Genomic DNA, 27,853 nt, shown 5'->3' on the forward strand with positions numbered 1-27,853 from the left:
ATTACCTCTGTCCATTCCTTTTGTTTTTATTACATCCTGACTTGGTTCTAATCATGAAGTACATTCCTTTAAATTTTATAAGGGGATATTTGGAGACCCAATCTGCTTCCCTTAACTAGCCACAGTTGTTTCACAGTGTATTTATTTTATTTTTCACAGTGTATTTATAACAGGACAGATATAGGGTACTAATGCATGAAAGCAATCACAGTTCAAAATGCTCATTCACTGGAGGGTGTATGGACTGGGTTGTCCATCTATGCAGTTCTACTTCCTTTTCCCTGTCGCCTTTCTCTCTTACCCTCATCTCTCCCTCTCCCCTCTCCCTCCATCCCTTTCTTCTCTTCCTCCTCCTCCTCCTCCTCTTCTTCTTCATCATCATCATCATCATCATCTTCTTCTTCTTCTTCTTCTTCCTCCCTCCTTCCTACTCCCCTCTATCAAAAGTCTCTCCTCTTCTTTCTCTTCTCTCAGTCTCTCCTCTCTCTATTTCTGTTGTTTTTCTTCTCTTACTCTCTCCTCTTCTCTCTCTCTGTACACACACACACACACACACACAGTTGGTCAAATAAATCTTCAAGCCTCAGGACTTGTACATTCATTATGAAGAGAAAGACCATGTGGACTAGATTTGCATTTAGGTAGTTCTAACAGTCACCACAGTGTTTCTGTCCCTTAAGAAACAACCAGTGACTTCACTATGACTGTTTCAATCAAATTGTTGTCTTGCATTTAAGTGAGGGAGGGCTGTGCAAGGTTACCAACCTCATTATCTCCTCCAGAGTCATCTGGGTTCAGTGGCAAGACATATATCAGTACAACTGGAGATGGCCCCAGATGTTTTTTTAAGGCACTTGGGGTTAAGTGACTTGCCCAGGGTCACATTATAATCATATACCACAGCTTGTTTAGCCATTCTCCAGTTGATGGGCATCCCTTTGATTTCCAATTCTTAGCCACCACAAAAAGAGCTGCTATAAATATTTTTGTACAAATAGGTATTTTTCTCTTTTGGGGGATGTCTTTGGGATACAAACCCAGCAGTGGTATTGCTGGATCAAAGGTATGCAGAGTTCTATAGCCCTTTGGGCAAAGTTCCAAACTGCACTCCAGAATGGTTGGACCATTCTTTTTCTAAAGCTGCAGCTGCTGGTACTTCCTCAGCCTCCTTTCTCTCCTAAAATTAATCCCAAAGGACCTATGATGATCCCCCCCACCCTGGAGGGGGCAGAGTGAGGAAACCCCAGTGTGGGAACTCCTTTCACCTGTGTGGCTCACAGCCCATCTCTGACTTAACAAACAAATAAGCCCTAAGTTTCAGCAAAGTTAAGTGAAGCGGTGAGGATGAGAGGCAAGATTGAAACTCAGGTCCCTCCTGACTTCAAAACTGATACCCTTACTATGTTAGCACACTGCCTGAGGCAATGTCATCAAGCTGAGATGTGGCTTTGGTGTCCTCCCATCTCCCGAATGTCTTCCATCTCCCTCTTGTTGACTCACCCCCATTTCTAGAAGCCCAGAAGTCTCTGCTGCCTGCTTATCCAGTGGTCTCCATTGCATAGTCCCACCCAGATCTCCCCTCTCTAGGAAAAGCAGTGTGCCCCCAAGCTCATCCCCACTCACACAACAACATTTCTCTAGACTGTTCTCTCCTTCCAGCAGAATCTTGCTGCATAGTGAGCAAAGCAACAGCACCTTTCTCCCAGGGTTGTGGAAAGGTCAAATGAGATAATAATTATAAAGCACAGTGTCTGGCCCATAGTAGATGCTATACAAATATTAGCTCTTATTAATTTTATTATGTTGGCCAAGAAGCCGTGTGACCTAGTGGATAGAGAGGGTGGTTCAGAGTCAGAAAGACCTGGGTTCAAGTATTGACTCTCATTGGTCGTGTGACTGTGAACAAGTCTTTGAAACTCTCAGTGTCCAAGCAAACTCTCTGAGACTATAAATTACAGAACAGTTACCATTTGAACTGGAAGAAGGAATTTCTTTACTCAAATTCCCTATACCAACAAATCCACAGATCTTAAACAGTAAAAATAAACAAACAAAAAATGCCCTGCTCTTAATGTAGATTAAGTCAAGAATGGGAGGGATTTTCCCAGCACTCAAGCCTTGAAATCTCTAGGATCTTGTCTATACCCCAAACGAAAAAGTTTCTATATTTTCTTTCTTTCTGTGGGGCGATGAGGGTTAAGTGACTTGCCCAGGGTCACACAGCTAGTAAATATCAAGGTTCTGAAGTTGAACTTGAACTCAGGTCCTCCTGAATCCAAGGCCAGTGCTTTATCCACTGCACCACCTAGCTGCCCCAAAGTTTCTATAGTTTCATAGAATATTTATAACAGCTCTTTATGGAACAAAGAATTAGAAACTGGGAAGTCACAGGAAGTCATTAATTAATAGAGGAATTCCCCAATTCATCAGCTGGGGAATGGCTGACCAAGTTAGGATACATCAATGTGGTGGAATACTACTGATGAATACAATGGTTTCAGAGAAACCTAGGAAGACTTGGATGAGTTCTAGAGGACTCATGATGAAGGGTGCTACTCACCTTCAGAGAGAAAGACTGAGACATTATTACTATATTTATTTATTTATTGCCAAGGCCAATGCAAGAATTTGTTTTGTTTGACCAAGAATGTTTATTATAGGGGCTTTGTTTTTATTTCTTTTTTCAGCTGGGGAAGGGAGAGGTAGGAGGTGACTTTGTTTAGTTCAAAAAAATAAAATTTCATTAATTTTAATAATAAAAATATCTAAGTTCCTTTTTTTTTTTTTGGTGAGGCAGTTGGGGTTAAGTGACTTGCCTAGGGTCATACAGCTAGTAAGTATCAAGTGTCTGAGGTCAAATTTGAACTCAGGTCCTCCTGACTCCAGGGCTGGTGCTTTATCCACTGCGCCACCTAGCTGCCCCTCTAAGTTCCCTTTAGGTTAGAAAGTGAACAGAAGATCCATTCATCTGAGTTTCAGCAATGATGCCATTCTCAAGGCAATGACCTCTGCCCCTAGGACCTCCTAACTGGCTATTTCTGATTCTCTAGAACTTTAAATCCTTCTTTCTAGTCAAATCAGCTTCAAGGAAAGATTTTCTTTTCTTTTCTTTTCTTTTCTTTTCTTTTCTTTTCTTTTCTTTTCTTTTCTTTTCTTTTCTTTTTGCAGGGCAATGAGGGTTAAGTGACTTGCCCAGGGTCACACAGCTAGTAAGTAAGTGTCAAGTGTCTAAGGTCAGATTTGAACTCAGGTCTTCCTGAATCCAGGGCTGGCACTTTATACACTTTGCCACCTAAAAGCCTCCAAGGAAAGGTTTTCATTAAAGATTCACACATTAACCCTACATTCTCTTCTCTTTGAGAAAAGAAAGTGATGGACTTATATAAATGCTGAGTTGGGAGAGATATACATGGATAGGTGTTGCTCCCTACAACAAAACTAATGTATTCTAATTTGATTTTTATTCTATCCTTATCAGGTGTATCTGCCAATGTGGTCCCCATGTATTTGGGAGAGTTGGCCCCCAGAAACCTGAGAGGGGCAGTTGGTTTGGTCAATCAACTGTTCATCACTATTGGGATCTTTATAGCTCAGGTCTTTGGTTTTCGGAGCATCTTAGCAACGGAAGAAGGTAAGACTGATGTATTCAACTGTTGTTGGTTAGGAATTTATTTCTTCTCTTGGCATTGAGGAGAGGTTGTGTAGGTCCAGAAACAGTGCTGAATTTGAAGTCAATCAATCAATCAGAAAGCGTTCATTAAGTACTTCCTATATTCCAGACTCTATGTAAAATACTTCTGATACAAAGTCAAAAGTGAGCCAATCCCTTCCCTCAAGGGGGCTTATATTCTATCAAGGAAGACAAAAATAAATACAGCATATATACAAAATAAATTCAAGGTAATTTTAGAAGGGAGGACACTAGCAGCTAGGGAGCTGGTCTCCTACAGAGGTTGAAAGTGTTGAATGAAAGGAGATACTCTTTTTAAAAGAAACAATTATATTTAAAAATTTGAGTTCAAAATTCTATCCCTCCATCCATCCCCTCCCCTCTCTCTGGGGTAGCAAGCAATCAGATATAGGTTATACATGTACACTTATGTAAAACATTTCCATATAAGAAAACTCAAATAAAAAGGGAAAAAAGAAAGAAAATAAAATGAAAAATAGCATACTTCAGTCTGTGATCAATCAATATCAGTTCTTTCTCTGGAGGCACATAGTATACATAATTAGTCCTTTGGGATTGTCTCAGATCATTGACATTTAAATAGCTGTCATTCACAGTTCTTCATCAAACAATATTGCTGTTATAGTGTACAATGTTCTCCTTGTTCTGTTCACTTCACTATATACATCAGTTCATGTAAGTCTTTTCCAGGTTTTTCTGAAATCATCCTGCTTGTCATTTCTTATAGCACAATAATATTCCATTAACTCATATACCACAGCTTATCTAGCTATTCCCCAAATTAAGGGGCATCCTTTTGATTTCCAATTCTTAGCCATGACAAAAAGAACTGCTATAAATATTTTTGTACAAATTGTACAAAAAAATCTCAATCTCTCTTTTTGGATGTCTCTGGGATATAAACCCAGCAGTGGTATTGCTGGATCAAAGGGTATGCCCTTAGGACATAGTTGTGAATTGCTCTCCAGAATGGTGGGATTAGTTCACAACTCCATCAACAGTGGATTAGCATCCAGTTTTCCAACATCCAATATTTTCCCTTTTTTGTCTGATAGGTGTGAGCTGATACCTCAGAGTTGTTTTAATTTGCATTTTTCTGATCAATAGTGATTTAGAGCATTTTTTCATATGACTATAGATAGCTTTGATTTCTTTGTCTGAAAACTGCCTGTTCATATCCCTTGACCATTTATCATTTGGGGAATGACTTGCATTTTTATAAATGAATTTATAAATTTATAAATAAATTTTATAAATGAGGCTTTTATCAAGATACTTGTTGCAAAAATTCTTTCCAAGTTTTCTGCTTTCCTTATAATTTTTGTTAAATTGGTTTTGTTTGTGCAACAGCTTTTAAATTTTATACAATAAAAATTATCTATTTTACATTTCATAATGCTCTCTATATCTTCTTTGGTTCTAAATTCTTCCCCTGTCTGACAGATAAATGATTCCATGTTTTCTTAATTTGCTTATGCTTATGTTTATGCTTATGCTTACCCCTTATGTGTAAATCATATACCCATTTTGACCTTATTTTAGTATACAGTATGAGATGTTGGTTTATACCTAGTTTCTGCCATGCTGTTTTCCAGTTTTCCCAGCAGTTTTTATCAAATAGTGAGTTTTTGTCCCAAAAACTTGGATCTTTGTGTTTATCATATGCTACATTACTATAGTCATTTACTATAGTGTAATTTATACCTACTCTATTCCACTGATTCACCTCTCTATTTCTTGGCCAGTACCAGATTTTGATAATTATCACTTTATAATACAGTTTGAAATCTGGTATGGCTAGACCACCTGCTTTCACATTTTTTCATTGATTCCCTTTATATCCTTGAGCTTTTGTTCTTCCAGGTGAATTTTGTTATTTTTCTAGATGATTTTTGATAATTTAATTGGTATGGCACTAAATAAATAGATTAATTTAGGTAGAATTGTCATTTTTATTATTTTGGCTTGGCCTACCCCTGAGCAATTAATATTTTTCCAATTGTTTAAGTCTGACTTTATTTGTGTGAGAAGTGTTTTATAGTTGTATTGATATAGTTCCTGGGTTTGTCTTGGCAGGCAGACTCCTAAGTATTGTATATTGTCTACAAGTATTTTAGATGAAATTTCTCTGTCTGTTGCTGCTGGACTTTTTTGGTAATTTATTGAAATGCTGATGATTTATGTGGATTTATTTTGTATCCTGCAACTTTGCTAAAGTTGTTAATAATTTCAAGTAGTTTTTTTAGTTGATTCTCTAGGATTTTCTAAGTATAACATCTCATCATCCTCAAAGAGTGGTAGTTTTGTTTCCTCATTGCCTATTCTAATTCCTTTAATTTCTTTTTCTTCTCTTAATTCTATAACTAACATTTCTAGTACAATATTGAAACAAGATATTCTAGTAAGAGATGGAGAAGAGGAGAGAGTATATTCCAAGAAAATGGAAAGGCGCAGATTTGTAAGATGGGATGTAATGTGTAAGGTATAGCAAGTAGACAAGTTTGGCTAAATTGTAGAGTGAATAAAATGTAGCATTTCAATCTGAAAACAGTTTTGGGGGAGGTCATAATGGGCTAAGAGGAATCAAAGGACTTGGGCTTGGATCTCAGCTCTGTCACTTAGTACAATCAATCTTCAATGTTTGTGAGTGTAATATTCCTAGGAAATGGAGTAAAAGTAAAAACCATGAATGCTGATATATTCATTGAACCTATGGGAAATAGGGGGTTAGGTTCCAGAAACCACCAAAAACTGTAATCTTTTACTAGAGATTGCTGAAAATACACTTTTTAAAATATAATTCTGGGGCAGGTAGATGGTGCAGTGGATAGAGCACCGGCCCTGGAGTCAGGAGGACCTGAGTTCGAATCCAGCCTCAGACACTTAACACTTACTAGCTGTGTGACTCTGGGCAAGTCACTTAACCCCAATTGCCTCACCAAAATATATATATATATATAATTCTTTATAACAAAGCATTAATTCTGAGAACATGCCCTTTTCCTAACATAGTAACCATGAAATAATGCACATTATACAGTACACAAAATAAAATTGGTAATATGCAAAACAATTTTCTTGCTAGTAATTCCTTTTGTGCTAACATCTCAATTTAAAAAATTAATTTCAGACAATAACTCACATTTCATTACACATTAAATCTATAGTATGATAAATACTATACAGCAAATAAAATTCTTTTTTTTTTGGTGAGGCAATTGGGGTTAAGTGACTTCCCTAGGGTCACACAGCTAGTTAAGTGTTAAGTGTCTGAGGCCAGATTTGAACTCAGGTCCTCCTGAATCCAGGGCTGGTGCTCTATCCACTGTGCCACCTAGCTGCCCCAGCAAATAAAATTCTTAAAACTAAAACATTTTTAAGAGAAAAGGACCTATTTCTATTTGTACAAAAATATTTATAGCAGCTTTTTTCATGGTGGCTAACAATTGGAAATCAAAGGAATTCCCATCAATTGGGGAATGGCTAAACAAGCTGTGGTATATGATGGTGATTGAATATTACTGTGCTATAACAAGTGACAAGCAGGATGACTTCAGAAAGACCTGGAAAGACTTGAATGAACTGATGCATAGTGAAGTGAGCAGAACCAAGAGAACATTGTATACAGAGACATCAATATTGTTTGATGAAGAACTGTGAGTGACTTGACTATCCTCAGCAATGCCATGATCTGAAACAATCCCAAAGGCCTATTGATGAAACATACTCTCCACCTTCAAAGAAAGAACTGATATTGATGGAACACAGACTGAAGAAGGCTATTTTTCACTTTCATTTTTTTTCTTTTATTCAAGTTTTCTTGTCCAAAAATACTAATATGTCAATGTTTTACACAATTATACATGTATACCCCACATCTGATTGTTTACTGCCTGAGGGAAGGGGGAGGGGAGGGAGGAAGAAGGGATAAAATTTGGAACACAAAACTATAAATAAAAATGTTTATTATTAGAAAAAATTAAGTAGCTTTGAATTAATTTTTTAAAAAACTAAAACATTTTTTTAATCTGAATTTTACTTACTGTGAATCTTCCCTGGATCTTATACTGTGTCAGATGGCAGTATGAGAAATTGGACTGCATGCTATACTGTTGTAAACCTCTCTACCTTGGCTATGCTCTGAAAACCATGGAAGAGGTTGCTGGGGCTTCAGTCACTGCTGTTGGATGATGGCAACAATGCCAACATCTTGACATTACCTCCAACACTCTGTCCTTCAGGTAGATGGCAGTGGAACTTATGAGGGACTCATCAACTTGAAATATTGCCTCCTTTTTGCAGATATAATGAATCATTCATTTGCTAACACAAAATGTGCAGCATATAGCAGCTGTAGACATTCTGACACTAGGTTTATCTAACACCTTTATTTTCTTACTAAGCTGCATCATTGACTTCGCACGTTTTGGCCTTAGAGCCCAAAGGACTTGTTCTATGCTTTTGGGGGTGGGGGGGATAGTTGTAATACAAAACTTGCATTTTAAAGGCAAAAAATTAAAATATGCTATGAATACACAGGGAGCTATTTATAATGGTAGACCAGTTAGAACAAGGTTAGAATCAGGTAGAATAAGCACCTAGTAGGACTTCAGTCATTCCACAAACTTGTGCTCATCTCATTTTTTTTCTCTACTATGCATAGCTATAAAAGGGCAGGGTTGTCAACTCAAAAGTGAAAATGAGTTTAGTAATAAAATCACCTGCTTGAAGTGGTAAAAGTTAAAGGCTGAGGTGGAGCTATGATGGTGGAGAAAAGGGAGGAAGTTGCCTGAGCTCTTTTCAATTTCTCTCAAAACAACGTCAAATCCAGACTCAGAAAGAATTCTGGAGTGACAGGACCCACAAAAGGACAGGGTGAAACAATTTTCAAGGCCAAGATAACTTAGAAGGACTGCAGGAAAGGTCTGTCTCACTTGGGTAAAAGGAAAGTAACCTAGCCCAGGAAGTATCTGGGTAAGCCAGCAGGAAGTCCCTTGTCCCAGCACAGATCAGCCACCAAGGCCCTGAGATCCTGATGTCCTGAGGTCCTGGCTCAGCAGATCAGCAGCACAGCACAGCAGGTGAGCTACCATTCCTGCAGCCCCTGGTGCAGCAAGTCAGTGACTAAGTACCTGGCCCCCAGTGCAAGAAGCTTAGGACAGCTCCTCCTTTACCCCAGAAGCAAAGCTCAACTTTAAAGGTCACAAGATAGATTGGGAAATGAGCAGAAAACTAAACAAAACAGCTCTGATCATAGAAAGCTACTATGGTGACAAGGAAGAACAAAATACTAGAAGAGGACAACTCAAAATAGTACAACGATGTTGAAATTCCTACATGCAAAGTCTCAGGAAGTGGATAGCAGAATGGATTAAAAATAAGAATCCTACAATATGTTGTTTACATGAAATACATTTGAAGCAGAGAAATACACAAAGAGTAAAAGTACAAAGGCTGGAGCAGAATATAGTATGCTTCAGCTGAAGTACAGCATCCAAATTTCTAAAGGAGAAATAGGAGAAAATAAAGAGTAAAACTATATATGTAGAGGACCTCAACTTTCCCCCCTCAGAACTAGATAAATCTAACCACAACATAAACCAGAAATAAGTTAAGAAGGTGAATAGAATTTTAGTAAATTTAGATATGATAGACCTCTGGAGAAAATTGAATGGGTATAGAAAGGAATATACCTTTTTCTCAGTGGTACATGGCACCTATCCAAAAACTGATCATGTATTAGTGGCATAAAAATATCACAATCAAATGCAGAAAAGCAGAAATACTAAATGCATCCTTTTCAGATCATAATGCAATAAAATTATATTTAATAAAGAGCCATGGAAATATAGATTAAAAATTAATTGGGGGGCAGCTAGGTGGCACAGGGGATAGAGCACCGGCCCTGGAGTCAGGAGTACCTGAGTTCAAATCTGGCCTCAGACACTTAACACTTACTAGCTGTGTGACCCTGGGCAAGTCACTTAACCCCAATTGCCTCACTTAAAAAAAAATTAATTGGAAACTAAATTATCTAACCCTAAAGAATTAGTGGGTCAAAGAACAAATCATAGAAACAAACAATAATTTCATCAGAGAATGATGATAATGAGACAACATACCAAAATTTATGGGATGAAGCCAAAGCAGTACTTAGGGGGAAAATTTATATCCCTAAACACTTACATCAATAAAATAGAGAATGAGCAAATGGATTGATTGGGCGTGCAAATAAAAAAGCTTGAAAAGGAACTAATAAATTAAATACCAAATTAGAAATCCTGAAAATCAAAGGAGAGATTAATAAAATCAAAAGTAAGAAACCCATTCAACTAATAAATAAAACTAAGAGCTGGTTTTATGAAAACAAGAACAATAAACTAGATAAACCATTGGATAATTTGATTTTTAAAAAAGAAAGAAGAAAACCAAATTACCAGTGTCAAAAAATGAAAAGGGTGAATTTACCACCAATGAAAAGAAAATTAAATCAATTATTAGGAGCTATTTTGCCCAATTATATGCCAATAAATTTTACAATCTAAGTGGAATGGATGAATATTTGCAAAAATATAAATTGCCCAGATTAAAAGAAGAGGAAATGGGATACTTAAATAACCTCATTTTAGAAAAAGAAATTGAGCAAGTCATCAATGAACTCCCTAAGAAAAAATCCTCAGTGCCAGATGGATTTACAAATTAATTCTACCAAACATTTAAAGAATAATTAATTCCAATACTATATAAACTATTTGGAAAGATAAGCCAAGAGGAGTCCTACCAAATTCCTTTTGTGACACAAATATGGTGCTGATACCTAAACCAAGAAGAGCCAAAACAGAGAAGGTAAACTATAGATCAATTTCCCTAATGAATATTGATGCAAATTTTCCCCATTTATTTAGAATTTTACTTTTTGCCAAATTACATGTAAAAACAAATCTTAACATCAATTTTTAAAACTTTGTGTTCCAAATTCTCTTCTTCCTTCCCTCCCCACCCCCCCTTAAGAACTCAAGCAATTCAATATAAGTTATATATGTGTAGTCATGCAAAACATTTCCACATTAGTCAGGTTGTGAAAGAAAACAGACCAAAAAAACTTAAAAAAAGGAACTAAAAAAAATTATGCTTCGATCTGTATTCAGACACCATCAGGTCTTTCTCTGGAGATGGATTGCATTTTTCATAAGTCCTTCAGAGTTGTCTTGGATCATTGTGTTGGGTGCAAAATTTTAAAATAAAATACTAGCACAGAGATTACAGAAATACATCACAAAGATCATACATGATGACCAGTTAAGAGTTATACCAGGAATGCAGGGCTGGCTCAATATTAGGGAAACTATCAGCATAATTGACCGTATCAATAATAAAACCAACAGAAATCATATGATGGTTTCAATAGATACAGAAAAAGCTTTTTAACAAAATACACCACCCATTCCTAGTAAAAACACTAGAGAGTGTAGGAATAAATGGAGTCTTCCTTAAAAAGATAACTAGTATCTATCTAAAATCATCAGGAAGCATTATCTGTAATGGGGATAAAAATCTGTAATGGGAAGGAGAAGCTTTCCCAATAAGCTCAGGGGTGAAACAAGAATGCCCATTATCACCACTATTATTTAATATTATACTATAAATGTTAGCTTTAGCAATAAGAGAAGAAAAAGAAATTGAAAGAATTAGAGTAGGCAATGAGGAAACAAAATGATCACTTTTTGCAGATGATATGACAATATACTTAGAGAATCCTAGAGAATCAACTAAAAAGCTAGTTGAAATAACAATGTTAGCAGAGTTGCAGGATACAAAATAAACCCATTAAAATCATTAGCATTCTATATAATACTGACAAAGCTTAGCAGCAAGAGATAGAGAAATAACTGTAGACAATATAAAATATTTGGGAGTCTATCTGCCAAGACAAACCCTAGGAACTATATGAATACAATTACAAAACACTTTACACACAAATAAAGTCAGGCCTAAACAATTGGAAAAAAATCAACTGCTCATGAGGAGGGTGAGCCAATATAATAAAAATGACACATCTACCTAAATTAATTTACATATTCAGTGCCATACCAATCAAACTCCCCCCCCCCAAAAAAAATACCAACCCTATAGCTCTAGAAAAAGAAATGATAAAATTTATCTGGAAGAACAAAAGGTCAAGAATTAATGGAGAAAAATGCAAAGGACAGTGGTTTAGCTGTACCAGATAAAAACTATATTATAGGGGGCAGCTAGATGGTGCAGTAGATAAAGCATTGGCCCTGGATTCAGGAGGATCTGAGTTCAAATCCTACCTCAAACACTTGACACTTACTAGCTGTGTGACCCTGGGAAAGTCACTTAACCCTCATTGCCCCACAAAAAAACCCACTATATTATAAAGTGGCAACCATCAAAACTTTCTGCTAGTAGCTAAGAAATAGAGTGGTAGATCAGTGGAATAGATTAGATACACAAGACACAGTAGTAAGTGACCAAAACTAGTGTTTGATAAACCCAAAGACTCTAGCTTCTGGGATAAGAACTCAATATTTGACAAAAACTGTTGGGAAATCTGAAAAACAATATGGCAGAAACTAGGTATAAACCAACATCTTACACTACATAACAAGATGAGGTCAAAATGAGTACATGATTTAGACATAAAGGGTGATAACCATAAGCAAATTAGATGAACCAGGTAGAGTTTACTTGTCAGATCTAGGAAAAGGGAAGACCAAACAAGAGATAGAGATCATTATGAGATATAAAAAGGATGATTTTTATTATATTAAATTAAAAAGGGGTTGCACAAATAAAACTAATGCAACAAATATCAGAAGGAAAGCAGAAAATAGGGAAACAATTTTTACAGTAAATGTCTCTCATAAAAGCCTCATTTGTCAAATATATAGAGAAGTGAGTCATATTTATAAGAATATAAGTCATTTTCTAATTGATGGTCAAAATAAATGTTCAAAGGATATAAACAGGCAGTTTTCAGATGAAGAAATCAAAGCTATCTCTAGTCATATGAAAAAATACTCTAAATCACTATTGATTAGAAAAATGCAAACTAAAACAACTCTGAGGTACCCCAATACCTATCAGATTGGTTAATATGACAAAAAAAGGAAAATGATAAATGTTGGAGAAGATATGAGAAAACTGGGACATTAATTCATTGTGGGGTTTTGGGGTTTTTGGGGGGTTTTTTAGTGAGGCAATTGGGGTTAAGTGACTTGCCCAGGGTCACATTAATTCATTGTTGGTAGAGTTTGAAGTGATACAACCATTATGGAGAGCAATTTGGAACTATGCCCAAAGGACAATCAAACTCTGCATACCATTTGATCCAGCAACACCACTATTGTATCCCAAAGAGATCATAAAAAAGGAGAAAAACGGGGCGGCTAGGTGGTGCAGTGGATAAAACACTGGCCCTGGAGTCAGGAGTACCTGAGTTCAAATCCGGTCTCAGACACTTAACACTTACTAGCTGTGTGACCCTGGGCAAGTCACTTAACCCCAATTGCCTCACTTAAAAAAAGAGAAAGAGAGAGAGAGAAAATAAAATAAACTTAAAAAGTAAATTTTTTTTAAAAAAAGGAGAAAAACCCCACAAGAACAGAAATATTTACACCTGCTCTTTTTGTGGTGGCAAAGAATTGGAAATTGAAGGAATGCCCATCAATTGGGGAATGGCTGAACAACTTGTGGTATTTGAATGTAATGGAACATTCCTGTGCTATAAAACATTAAGGGCAGGGGCAGCTAGGTAGAGCACTGGATAAAGCACAGGCCCTGGATTCAGGAGGACCTGAGTTCAAATTCAGTCTCAGACACTTGACACTTACTAACTGTGTGACCTTGGGCAAGCCACTTAATCCTTATTGCCCTGCCAAAAAAAGGGGGGGACAGGATAATTTCAGGAAAATCTGGAAAGACTTATATGAACTGATGAAAAGTTAAGTGAGCAGAATCAAGAGAACATTGTACACAGTAGCAGAAACATTGTATGATGATCAGCTGTGATGGATTTAGTTCTTCTCAGCAATGCAATGATCCAGCACAATTCTGAAAGATTCGTGATGGAAAATGTTATCCACATCCCCAGAAAGAACCATTGAAGTCTGAATGCAGATCGAAGCAGACTATTTTCACTTTATTTTTTTTTTCATGGTTTTTTTCCTTTTGTTCTGTTTCTTCTTTCACAACATGACTAATATGGAAATAGGGAAGCGGTTAGGTGGCACAGCAGTTAAAACTCTACCCCTGAAGTTGGGAGGACCTGAGTTCAAATCTTACCTCAGACACTTAGCAGCTGTGTGACCCTGGGCAAATCACTTAACCCCAATTGCCTTAAATCATATGGGGTCTTTCCAATCACCCTGATATATATCTTGCCACTGGACCCATTTTATATCTCTGGAGAAGAGTCAAGGGGGATATTCATATTTAGGGGATATGAAATGGATGGCAAGACAGCAAAGGAGATGGAGGAGTGGACAGAAAATTCACGAATGTACTTTTTTTTTTTGCAGGGCAATGAGGGTTAAGTGACTTGTCCAGGGTTACACTGGAGGAGCGCGAGATTGGTGACCTTGCACAGCCCTCCCTCACTTAAATCCAATTTAGTGCAAGTCATGACATTCCCCTGATGTCATGGTCCTCTTTGAGGATGAAGGACAAAAAATAACAATATGGAAACATGTTTTACATAATTGCACCTATATAAAATTGCTTAAAATCTTGGGGGGTGAGGGGAGGGAGGGAAAAAATTTGGAACTCAAAATTTTATGAAACATAAATGAAAAAAAAGTTAAAGGCCGAATTGTGTGAGGTTGGACAAATCATTTGACCTCTCTGGGCTTGAGTTTGCTTATTTGTAATATGAGGCAGTTGCTCTTGATGGCCTCTGAGGTCACTTACATCTCTGACTGTGACCCTGTGATTCCTTTTAGGATGGCCGATTCTCCTCGCCCTGACTGCGATCCCTGCCGTCTTGCAGGTGCTTTTGCTGCCCTTCTTCCCAGAGAGCCCCCGTTATATCCTGATCCAGAAGGGAGAGGAAGAAGGGGCCCGAAGAGGTTTGGCTTCTCTAGGATATGTCACGATGCTTTGGGGCTGATGAGAAATGGGTTCTGAGGTTCCTTCCAGCTGTCACCTCCAGGCCGGATTGGTTTTCTGAACATTGAGAGGACGCAGTTGTTATGGGAAGAGCAGATCCGGTTGAAGGTCTCTGGGAAAGGGAGAGTTTTGTTTTGGTGTGAGGTTAGTTTCAGTGATTGTGCTCTCAACAATGGCAGAAGGAGGGACTTTCTGGGTTCCAGGCCTATTTGGATGCCCTGGCTGTGCCCTGGGACAGAGTGTTAGAAAAAGTACTCAGTAAGATAGGAGCCTCTAGAAATGGCTGTGAGATCACAGTCAGTCTCATTCCTCCAATCAGAATCATGGGAACAAGAGCCACAACATCAGGAGCGGCAGCAGGGGCGGGGGCAGCAGCCTCCCCGACCCTCACCCCCAGTCTCCAGAGGCAGGAGGAGGAGGGGGAGGCAGCTGGACCAAACAGGTCACCTGCAGGTATTTCATGCATGGAGTTTGCAGGGAAGAAAACAATTGCTGCTACTCCCATGACTTGTCCACTAGTCAGTCTGTCATGGTGTGCAGATATTATCAGCGGGGGTGCTGTACTTGTGGAGACCGCTGCAGATATAAACATACCAAGCCATTGAAACGAGAAGAAGTGACTGCTGCCAATCTAGCTGCAAAAACTGACCCTCCAGCCTCTTCAAGCCTCCCAACACTGGTTGAACCACTTCCTGAAGCCAGTACTAGTGAAGCTGGATCAGAAAATTCCAATTTTGCAGCTGCAGGAGCGGGTGGGGAAGACTGGGTAAATGCCATTTTGTTCCTGGACAGCCCTACAGTGGACGTGCCTCTTCCTTCACTGAAGCACCCCTGCAGGGCATGATGATCGAGGAAGAATTAGAGAAACAGCAAACCAATGTGGAAATGAAGAAACAGCTTTGCCCCTACACAGCAGTAGGTGTTTATCTTCATGGGGATGCCTGTGACATGTGTGGTTTGCAGGTCTTGCACCCAGTGGCTGCTGCCCAGAGATCACAGCATATAAAATCTTGCATTGAGGCTCATGAAAAGGACATGGAACTCTCATTTGCTGTCCAGCACAGTAAGGACATGGTGTGCGGGATCTGCATGCAGGTAGTCTATGAAAAAGTCAACCCTAATGAGCGTGGCTTTGGGATTCTCTCCAGCTGCAGTCACACTTACTGTCTAAGATGCATCCACAAATGGAGAAGTGCTAAGCAGTTTGAGAGCAAGATTATATAGTCCTGCCCAGAATGCCGCATCATGTTGAACTTTGTCATTCCAAGTGAATACTGGGTGGAAGAAGAAGAGAAGCAGAAACTCATTCAAAAGTACAAGGAAACAATGAGCAACAAGCCATGCGGGTATTTTGATGAAGGACGTGGGAGCTGCCCATTTGGAGGGAACTGGGGTTTTTATGTTTGTTTTGTTTTTTGCAGGGCAATGGGGGTTAAGTGACTTGCCCAGGGTCACATAGCTAGTTAAGTGTCAAGTGTCTAAGGCTGGATTTGAACTGAGGTCCTCCTGAATCCAAGGCCAGTGCTTTATCTACTGCACCACCTAGATGCCCCTGGAGGGAACTGTTTTTACAAGCATGCATACCCTGCTAGCCATAGAGAGGAGCCTCAGAGACAAAAAGTGGGAACATCAAACTGATACCGGGCCCAAAGAAGGAACCACTTCTGGGAGCTTATTGAAGAGAGGGAAAGCAGCAACCCCTTTGATAATGATGAAGATGAGGTTGTCACCTTTGAGCTGGGCAAGATGTTGTTTATGCTTTTGGCAGCAGGTGGGGACAACGACCTGACAGACTCTGTTTGTTTGTTTGTTTGTTTTTCGGGGCAATGAGGGTTAAGTGACTTGTCCAGGGTCACACAGCTAGTAAGTGTCAAGTGTCTGAAGTCGGATTTGAACTCAGGTCCTCCTGAATCCAGGGCTGGTGCTCTATCCACTGCGCCACCTAGCTGCACCCCCGTGACGGACTCTGAAGACAAGTGGGACTTATTTCATGATGAGCTAGAAGATTATTACGACTTGGATCTATAGCACCTCTCGTTGGAGTTTGGTCTTGTCTGCTCAGCCTCAGACAGTAGCTATTTCCTGTGGTGTTGTGCCAGTGCCTATGTTTCTCTCCTAGGCAGGCCTATCAATTCCAGGTGCTGTTGTAATAATTTTTACCCCCTAGGGTCTGTCTCCCTTTCCTTCCCAATTCCCTGCCTTCTTCCCCCAGGAGTGTGTTGTTTGCTCTGTTAAAAAAAATAACAAGAAATAAATCTTAAAGTTCGTTTTTGTAAAAAAAACCAAAATCAGAATCATGAACTTCTGAGTTCCACTTAGTTTCTCTTTGGGGAAGAAATTGTCCAAAAGGGCGTAGAACATGGGACATCCTGGCATAGTGGATAGAGTATAGAATTTAAAGTCAGGAAGAACTGAATTCATATCTTGCCTTAGATATTTCCTAGCTTTGTGCCCTTGAGCAAGTCATTTAACCAATCTGTGCCTCAATTTTCTCATCTGGAGCAGGTAGGTGGTACAGTGGATAGAGCACCAGCCCTGGAGTCAGGAAGACCTGAGTTCAAATTCAGCCTCAGACTCTTGACACTTACTAGCTGTGTGACCCTGGGCAAGTCACTTTACCCCAATTGCCTCTCTCTCTCTCTCTCTCTCTCTCTCTCTCTCTCTCTCTCTCTCTCTCTCTCTCACACACACACACACACACACACACACACAAATTAGGGCATTTCTCTGACACATTTTAAATGATTAAATTTATTCAAATATATTAATTTTCTCACCTTTCAAATGAGGGAGTTGGACAAGATGACCTGTGGGGTCACTTCTAGGTCAAAATCTATAATTCTATGATACAGTTTCTGTTTGGGGTAGAGATGGCCAGGTCAGCAAGAAGGTGACCTGAAATGCAGTGTAGCTTGGTATAATGGATAAATTTGCTGGTTTTGGAATCGAAGAGACCTGAGTTAGAGGTGAGATTCTAACTTTGTATTCCCAGGCAAGTCACTTGAACACTCTACCTCAATTTTCTTCTAGAAAGACCACAACAATACCTACCTATCATGGTTGTTGTGAGGGTCAGATGAATGAGAAATCATTTGTTAAGTGCTCAAACTATGCCAAGAACTGTACTAAGTGGAGGTTACAGATAGACAAAAGAGATAGTCCCTGCTTTCAAGGAGCTCACATTCTTTTCAGTCCTTTTTCAATGCCTCTATGGCCTGAGACCAATTCATATTTTTCTTGGAAGTTTTGGATGTAGGAGCCTTGACATTGCTATCCTCTTCTGAGTCAGGTGCAACTCATTCTCCTTGTCACTGAAGAAACTTTCTATGGTTCGCAACTTTCTCTGCCTGCTCATCTTGCCTGTCTTTTATTTGACTTTTAACTCCTTCTTAAAGTGGGGCCCTGCTTCCAGGCTGCACTGTCCCAAGCTTCAGGGAGTCCCAGGTGATATGATTTCAGCTTACCTTCTTCTTTTTTTTTTTTTGCGGGGCAATGAGGGTTAAGTGACTTGCCCAGGGTCACACAGCTAGTAAGTGTCAAGTATCTGAGACCAGATTTGAACTTAGGTCCTCTTGAATCCAAGGCCAGTGCTTTATCCACTGTGCCATCTAGCTGCCCACGTAAGCTCACCTTCTTAATAGTGGAGTCAGCTGTAGATAAGATGGAAAGGCTCTGTGGCCCTTAGGGTTCATCAGCAGTGAGGATGGCAGACTTTTTTGGGTGCCAGACAGATGCTAAGACCCACATAATGAAGTGACAAAAGTAAAGCACTTTGCAGACCTTTGAGCACTATAGAAATGTGAGTTACTGTCATTATTATTTCTTCATCATTATTACAGAAAGGGAGGAGAAGGGGCCTGGTGATAGCCCTAATCTTAGCTACAGAGTTTGGCCAGCCCTGGGGGATTAGAACCAGCCCTGTGCTTTCTCCTCTCATTCAATTTTTAAAAATTACTTTATATTGTTTTAAAATTAGGCAAAATTTCCCTTATATCCCTCCTTTGCTCTCTCCCAGACAGCCATTCCATATAAAAGATTAAAAAAATAGAAAAAGGAAACTGAAAAATCAATTAACACATCAAAAACGTCTGAAAACAATTGTAATGTTCAACATCCCCCTCATATTTCACTCCCTCTCCCTACAGCTGAAGAATTTCCACCTCTTCAATGGGAGCCAGTTCTTTGTAATTTTGCAAGATTCATCTTCTCTTTCCATTTACATTGTTGGAGTTGTGCACTGTTTTCTTGGCTCTGCTGACTTCAGTATGCATCAGTTCATGTAGCTCTTTTCATGTTTCTCTGTATCAATCTCTTTTCTTAGACTACAGTAATATTTCATTACATCCATGGACCACAATGTGTTTGGCCACCTCCCATGTGATGGGTACCTACTTTGTTTCCAGTTTTTAAATGCTGCTATCAGTGTTTTGGTATATATGAAATCTGTCTTTTCATCAATCATTTCATTGGGGAATATGCCTAGTAACAGAATCTCTGGGTCAAAGGGTATAGACATTTTAATAATTTTATTTGCATAATTCCAATTGCTTTCCTGTCCTCTCACCCAGCTTTAATGACACTGAGAAACACTGATAATATCGAGGCTGAAGTGGAGGAGATCCGTATGGAGCATGAGATGGAGAAGGCTAGTGGCACAGTGTCTGTGTGGAGACTCTTCGGCATGAAGAACCTCCGATGGCAGCTCATTTCCATTATAGTCTTAATGGCTGGCCAGCAGCTTTCAGGAGTCAATGCGGTGGGTAAAGCAATTAAAGGGAGAACCCTGAGGCCCTGGAACAAATTAGGAATGCATTCTATATTTAAATCAATATGTGAGAAAATAATTTTCTAATTTAATTTTTATTTTCAGTTTCAAATTCTCTCCCTCCCTCTACCCCTTCCCCACCTGTTGAGAAGGCAAGAACTATGATACTCCTTGTATATCTGGAGTCATGTAAAACATATTTCCACATTAGCCATGCTACAAAAAAGAAAGGAAGGAAGGAAATAAAAAAAGTTTCAAACTGCATTCGGAAACCATCTACCTGGAAGTACATACGGAATCCTTTGGAGTAATAGCCAATCACTGTATTGATCAGTTACCCAGTCTTTCACAGTTGATAATCCTAACAATACTATTGTTACTGTATACATTGTTCTCCTAGTTCTGCTCACTTCACTTTGTATCAGCCCACATAAGTCTTCCCACATTTTTCTGAACCCATCCCCTTCATCATTTCTTACAGCATAATAGTATTCTGTTACAATCATATACTATAACTTGTTTGGCATTGGCATTGTTTGATTGGCATTCCTATAGTTCCTAACACAAAAATAGCTGCTATGTATGTTTTTGTACATATAGATCCTTTTCCCTTTTCTATGATCTCTTTGGGATACAGACCTAGTAGTAGTATTGCTAGATAGATCAAAGGGGTGTGCACGGTTTCATAGTCCTAAATTGTTTTCCAGAATGTTTTGACCAGTTCACAACTCCACCAATGGTGTGATAGTATACTTATTCTCATGAAGCAACATGTGGGAAAGTCTTAAGATCAAGGAGGGAATCAGCTATCGGTGTAGATTTTGAAGCAATGTGTGGGGAAATCTTGAAGCCTGGGAGGGAATTAGGGGAGAGTCAATTCTTTTTTTTTTTTTTTTTTAGTGAGGCAATTGGGGTTAAGTGACTTGCCCAGGGTCACACAGCTAGTAAGTGTCAAGAGTCTGAGGCTGAATTTGAACTCAGGTCCTCCTGACTCCAGGGCCGGTGCTCTATCCACTGCACCACCTAGCTGCCCCCAGGGAGGGTCAATTCTGAATGTGGGACAACATGTAAAAGAATCTTAAGGAGAGAATCAATGCAGTGCTTGACGTAATGTGTGGGAGAATCTCAAGACCTTGGAGAAAAGCTGAGTTTACAGTCCTAAGACCTTCCTGTGGGGAAAGAGTTGCCCTCCTGTTCTTTCCAACACGTCCTGGAAAGTATTAGGGGCTCATTGTCAGCTCTGACTGTATCAGTTGCCGGCAATACCACCCCTTCTTCTGCTCTCTCTTGCCCTGGTCCCCCTTAATATCTCTTGGGCCATACTTTCTAGGTTTACTACTATGCAGACCAGATCTACAGGGCAGCAGGAGTGGCTGAAAATAATGTCCAGTATGTCACAGCGGGGACAGGTGCAGTCAATGTCGTGATGACCGTCTTAGCTGTATGTATATCCCACATCCCCACGACTTATCTTTCCATTCTGAAGTCAGCATCTTTGAATGACAGATTCCAAGGGTAATGGGAATGGTGATCCCAAGGGAATGGTGCCCACAAGGGAATTCATTCTACATATTAATGGCTATGAAATTCTCCCTCCACTCATACTCCCCTTAAGACCTTCCAAATTCACCTCAGTTTTCATAGTTTATCCCCTACCCTTTAAAACCAGCTATCCCCAAGACATCTTCCTACATGTCTACGGTTCCCCAACACCTCTATACCTCCTATGGCTCCAGTAATGTGATGTATCAGGAGCAGCTAGGTGGCGCCATAGTGCATAGAGCACCAGGCCTGGAGTCAGGAAGACTCATCTTCCTGAGTTCGAATCTGGCCTCAGACACTTCCTTGCTGTGTGACCCTGGCCAAGTCACTTAACCCTGTTTGCCTCAATTTCCTCATCTATAAAATGAGCTGGAGAAGGAAATGGCAAACCGCTCCAGTGTCTTTGCCGAGAAAATCCCAAATGGGGTCACGAAGAGTCAGACACGACTGAAGAAATGACTGAACAACAAGAATGTGATGTATCATGTCTCTTGACTGACGATTTCTAGGTCAAGTCTAGGTCCTCTAACCCTGCAGGGCCCATTCTGAACGGTCAGTTAGTCAGTCAACAAACATTTATTGCATTTATTGAAACTCTTTGGCAGGCATCATGCTGGGCATTGAGTATCCAAATCGAAGATGAACCAGTCCCTGCCCTCAAAGAGCTTATATTCTATCAGGAGAGACAATGTGCCTATCCACATGAGCATGTATAAAACTGGTACAATAGGATAGATACAACATACCAGTCACTGAGCCTGGTGTCAGGAAAACAAAAGCAACGATGTAACAGTCCCTGCCCGCTTCCATTTCATCATGGAAGACAATATAAACATATATACCCAAGTATTTACAATGTAATTACAATTTATATCTCAAACATACACAAAGTGAATAGATTTGGGGGTTTTTGCAGGGGGCGGGGAGCTGCTAAAGACATCAGTTGGGGTAGAAGAAAAAGAAAGCTTCATGTGCCAGGCAGTTTTTGAGCCTTCTGATACAGCACAGACGGTGCACGGGATCAAAGCTACAACTAGGAATTTTTGCATGGGGAAATGGTAGGAAATTCCCCCTTAGTGGAGGAGTGGGACTGGGGTGATATCCCAGGACTCAGAGGAGAGGCCCCTGTTGGGGGCAGGCTAGGGCAGGGAGAAGCATTTGCCCAGTGTCCATCTGGTAGCTTGCTATCTTAACCAAATCTTGCTACAGTTACTGAGTTCATTGTTTCTCTGTTTCTGAAGCTAGTCAGCCAACAAGCATTAAGCATCTATTATATGTCAGACACTGTACTAAGTGGTAGGGATACAAAGAGAGACAAAAACACAGTTCCACTCCCCTGCCCTCAAAAAGTTGACATTCTACTGGGGAAGACAACATGTAGGTAACTTTGTCCACATAAGATATATATATATATATATATATATATATATATATATATATATATATATATATATATATATATATATATATATATATATATATATATATATATATATATATGGTGTAAGTGGAAGATAAACTGAAGACTGTAAATGGTCTCAGCACCCATTAAATTCAATGACTCTAAATGTTTGGGTCTGGACAAAGCCCCAGTCGATCAGCCCTAGTTATAGTTTGGTCCATGGGTAGCCAGGCATCTGGAAAGAGGACACCTTCAATTCACCTAGCCCCATGGCAGTTGGCAGCCAAGTCATGGTGAAGAAGCCCTTGTTAGTGGCTTAAAAAAGTAATCACTGGCTAGCAGGCCTGAGGTTTCTAGTTTTCAGGATTCCAATGCCCAGTAGAAATGGGAAGATTCTGAATCACATTGGTCAAACTATTATCTTGTTCTTGGGATCTAGGCAGATGGTCTTTCCTTTGGAGACTTGGACTCTCTCAGCCAGGCTGGAAGTGTAGCATCCACCCATAGGCCTGATGCCATTGCTGGTTGGCCTGGAAGCTTTAGCCTGCTCTGTCTCTGACCTGGGCTGATTTGCCCTCCATTAGGCAGCTTCTTATCCTACCATTCTCTTTTTGGGGCCAGATTCAGAGTGAACAGCCTATCAGCTTTAGTCCTCCTACATACAGCTCAGAACTCCTGAGCTCAAGCAATCCAGCAGCCTCAGCCCTCCCAGTAGCAGGGACTGCAGGCATGCAGCACCACACAGCCTCCCTCTTGTTCCTCCAGTGGCCATGTTTCCTGGGCCTGCCTTCAGAGTCTCTTGTCTCCTTTTCCCAATGTGAAAGAGGTATGAGTGTCAGGTGGGTGTGTCACTTCCTGGGTTGCTGTTACATCCCTGCTGGGACTGAACCTGCCACTGACCTGTAGACTCTGAGGCCTGGAACAGCCCAGGGCTGACCCCAGGGCTGACCCCAGGGGTGTCCCAGCTTCTTGACCATGACCCTCCTCACTTCTGCTTCCTTCTCCTTCAGGTATTCATTGTGGAGCTCTTAGGGAGGAGGATGCTCCTCCTGATTGGCTTCAGTGTCTGCTGCCTGGCCTGCATCGTGTTAACAGCAGCCCTTTCACTCCAGGTAGGGAATCACAAAGTCCTGGGGTTTTCTAGAGTCTAAGCCTTGTAGAAATTAATCTCTGCCAGAAAAAGTGTCACTCTTGTTTCCCTCCTCCTTCCTCCCCCTTTTCCCATCCTCCCTGTATGACCTTGGTCAAGGCCTCAGTTTGTTCATCTGTAAAATTAAGGTATGGGGGGGGGCAGCTAGGTGGTGCAGTAGATAAACCACCAGCCCTGGATTCAGGAGTACCTGAGTTCAAATCTGGCCTCAGACACTTGACACTCACTAGCTGTGTGATCCTGGGAAAGTCACTTAACCCCCATTGCCCTGCAAAAAAAAAAAAAAATTAAGGGATTGGGTTTAGTGACCTCTGTGATCCTTCAAGTTCTAAACCTATGAAACTCTCTGAGCCTCAATTTCCTCATTTGTAAAAATGCTCTCAAGCCCCTCCTAACTCTGATATTCTGTATTTTAACGGTTCTCCCAGTTGTGACAATCTGTGTTTTAAGTGCCCTCCCAGTCCTGCCTTGTAAGGACCTTCCCTCTTCCAAATTTACTACAGTCCTAAAATATCCCCAAAGAGGAGGTTCAGTGGACTCTTCTCACACCACCGTCTCTATTGAAAATTATCTATAATCCATCCAGATCCTATCATAGCTAAGACTAATCCCCTAAATAGGAAAAACAGCTTTTTAATTTTTATAATCACTAAGTAATAAAATTCCTGGCTCCCCCCACCCCCTGGGCCTTCTCTCCCTTTCCCCTTCTCCATTCCTGAATGACTTTGTTATGCCATACACATGATGAGGGTAATTTTCTTTCGCAGAACACTGTGGTTGGGATGCCTTTCCTCAGCATCGTTTGTGTGATCACCTATGTTATAGGGCATGCTATTGGGCCTAGTAAGTATCCAAGGAGTGTTCTAATTACTCTCCAGTTAAGGTAACCCACTAAATGCTTTTGATGTACCAAAAATTTGGGGGGCGAGCCCATTGAGTAGAGAGCTGCCTGTTTAATACATGACAGAGGGTCCCAATGAGAATGTAATAGGTGACATCTAGGTGGCACAGAAGATAGAGCACCAGCCCTGGAGTAAAGAGGACCTGAGTTCAAATCCAGCTTCAGACACTTGACACTTACTAGCTGTGTGACCATGGACAAGTCACTTAACGCTCGATTACCTCGCCCCACCCAAAAAAATGTGATAGAGGAATTCATTGAAAACATTACATAGGGGCCTATTGACTACATTATAGAGGGTACCACTGAGGGATCCTTTGAGATTGTTATAGAGAAGCCCATTGAGTATGTTATAGAGAAGTCCTTTGAGAACATTACAGAGGTACCCATTGAGAACATTCCAGAGAGTCTACCATTTTCTATGGACATTAATGTTCAATACCAGGCTGGCCCCTTGATATAGTAGAAAGAGGGCTTCAGGTTCAAATCTCTCCTCCAACACTTACTAACTACGTGTCCAGAGCAAGTTGCCTCACCTCCATTCAACTCAATTTCCTCACCTGAACAACAGGCATAATAATACCTATAGGGCCCACCTCATGGGGTTCTTGTAAAGTTTAAATAAGATAATATAAGAAAAATGCAATATAATTGTCAGTTTTCCTCACTGTTCTCTAACCCATCCCCATTTCACCAAGATGTGGTAAAGAATGATTTGATTAACATTGTTGAGGTAACATACACCTGGGTATTTTGACCCAGGTGATATGCTTTCTTGGTTTTGTAGTTGACCATTTGACTACCATCTTCAATAGTGCCCAACCCTCTTCTGGAAAAGCTGTTTTCAAGGAAAAACTTCACTTGGGCTCATTTGGTAGAGGGCTTTTCCCTATCTGTACCAATATTCTAGAACCTTCCCCCTCCTCTGACATGTAAATGGAATGACAGGGAAGGAGTCCCAACATTCTGTTCTCACTTATCCACCCTTTCCCTTCCAAGGTCCCATTCCTTCGCTGATTAGCGCTGAAATCTTTCTTCAGTCCTCCCGGTCAGCTGCATTCATGATCGGAGGCACTGTCCATTGGCTGTCCAACTTCAGCGTGGGACTGCTCTTCCCTTTCATTCAAGTAAGAGAGAAAGTGATTGACAAAAAGTTCCAGGGGTAAAACTGTGAGTTCAGGTATCTTGCATCTAGCCCAGTAGGCAGCATAAAATAGGCACTTAAGGCAACATTGTCTTGAGAATGAGAATAAATGGATTGGGGCTCTCCTCGTTGTGGGCATGCCCTCCAAAATGGAACCTATCCTTGCTTTGTCATCTTATAGGAGGAGGGCTATTATGCTTTCTAAGTGCATGCAGCAGCTAATGCAAGTGCACACAGGTTAGAGATGGAATCAGTGAAAAGGCCTGGTTGGCTGGCGCATGAAACGCGCAAAAGAAAGTGAGATGCAAGAAGGACCATAAAGCAGCCAGATTATAGAGGGCTTTCACTGATAGGTTGAGGAGTTTCCATTTCATTCTAGTAGCAATAGGGAAGCCTGGGCATCTTTGAGGAGAGCAGTGACCTAGTCAGATCTGGGTGCCTTAGGGAGGAGCATTCTGGCCACTGTGTGGAGGCCTGTATTTGGGAATTGAAACAAGTTGTTAGGTAAAAACTGGTTTCTAGCTCTGTTTGTGGAAGCAAAGAATTGGAAAACAAGGTGGGGGGAGGGCGAGCGGTGGTTCTCTTCAATCGGACAATGGCCAAACAAATTGTGGTGGAATGCGATTGTGCTGAAAGAAACCACCATATATGTTTGTTAACGCGGAGGCAGGGCAGGGGTGGGGGGTGGAGGTTGTTTTTTTTTCTTTTGCAAGGGATGATGGGAGGGGTTGAGGTGAGAGGGAGAAAAGGTGGGTCTTCATTTGAAAAAAAAAAAAAAAGACAATGCCAGACCTCAGACCTATTAATGAGGAATACCCCAGGGAAGTATTTACTTCATCCCTATTTCAAAACCTGGCCACTTCCTACCTTTCCTGTGTCCTTAAACACCTTCTGGGACCCACACAGACTCCCACATCCTCTGCAATCCAGCAACATTGACCTCCTCTGTGCTTCTAATAAGATACTCCACCTCTCTGGGCATTTTCTCTGGCTGTCTCCCATGTGGGAAATATTCCCCTTCCTCTTCTTCTCCTGTCTTCCCCAGCTTTCTGCAAGTCCCTGCGAAAATCCCACCTTTCCTGGTTCACCTTTAATTCTAGTGCCTTCCTTCCGAGATTATCTCAGATTTATTCTGTATTTACCTTTTTTAAGTAGTCATTTGTCCATTTTCTTCCCCATTAGCCCGTGAGGTCCCTGGAGAGTAGGGACTGTCTTTGGCCTTTCTTTGTCTGCCCAGAGTTTAGTCCAGTATCTAGCACACAGGAGGTGCTTAATGAATGCTTGCTCACTTGTTTGACTTATTTCTATCCCCACAGAAAGGTCTTGGTACCTTCAGCTTCATTATCTTTGCTGTGGTATGTATCCTTACTGCATTGTATACCTACTTCATCATCCCAGAGACCAAGGGTAAGACATTTATTGAAATCAACCAGATTTTTGCCAAGATCAATAACATGTCAGAAGTTCAGCCAGAGAAAGAGGAATCTTCCAACTTCTAGCCTCCCACTGCTCTGTGGGCGAGTAGCAATACATTTTAACCTGACCTACGCCAGCCTGTTCCTTGTACTTTTCCGGCTGTTTCAGAAACAGGATCACTTTTGTACAGACTGTTGGTCAAATCTCCAGGTACCTCTGGCAAACTGGGATGGTCCATTCAAACCTTGGATGAAAATTCTGAAAAAAATACAACAAACAACCAGATCTTCCTGTGGGTCGGGCACCCACTGAATCCAAACGGGAACTCTCAGCAGCTCCTCAGCCTGGCCTGGGCAGCAACCCCTTTGTAACTTCTTTATCACACTCATTTGTGTATTTCCAAACATAGGAGCAATGTCTGGAGACTTCAGGGGCCCAAGGGCATCCTGGTAGAACCAAGCTCCTCTTTCCCTGAAAAGATCACTCTTGGAAAATGTGACATCACAAACACGAAACACACCAAGACAGATCTGGTGCTATAGATACTTCAGATACTTCAGACTAAGGAAAAGCATAGACAGAGGGTTAAAAAGGGCCCATTCTAACCTTAATCCTGTATGTTGGAAAATAATAAAATACTTTTATGGGGAAAAAAATCCTGTATGCTATTTGTTAAGAACTCTCATTGTTTCTATGTATCCAATAAAGCAGA

General features: G+C 40.4%; 2 protein-coding genes across 2 annotated transcripts in view; both read left to right on the forward strand.

Moving 5' to 3' along the window:
• Positions 1 to 27,224, forward strand: part of LOC122748969 (solute carrier family 2, facilitated glucose transporter member 5-like) — a 32,457-nt gene extending 5,233 nt beyond the window's left edge. The window contains exons 4-11 of the mRNA XM_043995078.1: positions 3,479 to 3,631; positions 14,656 to 14,781; positions 19,390 to 19,577; positions 20,917 to 21,027; positions 23,541 to 23,642; positions 24,448 to 24,523; positions 25,581 to 25,708; positions 27,042 to 27,224. Coding sequence (XP_043851013.1) covers positions 3,479 to 3,631; positions 14,656 to 14,781; positions 19,390 to 19,577; positions 20,917 to 21,027; positions 23,541 to 23,642; positions 24,448 to 24,523; positions 25,581 to 25,708; positions 27,042 to 27,224 — 1,067 coding nt within the window. The remainder of the gene's footprint in view (positions 1 to 3,478; positions 3,632 to 14,655; positions 14,782 to 19,389; positions 19,578 to 20,916; positions 21,028 to 23,540; positions 23,643 to 24,447; positions 24,524 to 25,580; positions 25,709 to 27,041) is intronic.
• LOC122748970 (E3 ubiquitin-protein ligase makorin-1-like) lies at positions 15,154 to 16,045 on the forward strand. The gene is given in 2 exon segments (XM_043995079.1): positions 15,154 to 15,594; positions 15,597 to 16,045. Coding segments are annotated over 2 exon segments (762 nt in total). The 5' UTR covers positions 15,154 to 15,281.
• Positions 27,225 to 27,853: the final 629 nt, after the last annotated feature.

This window comes from Dromiciops gliroides, chromosome 3 (genome assembly GCF_019393635.1).
Source record: "Dromiciops gliroides isolate mDroGli1 chromosome 3, mDroGli1.pri, whole genome shotgun sequence".
NCBI lineage: Eukaryota > Metazoa > Chordata > Mammalia > Microbiotheria > Microbiotheriidae > Dromiciops > Dromiciops gliroides.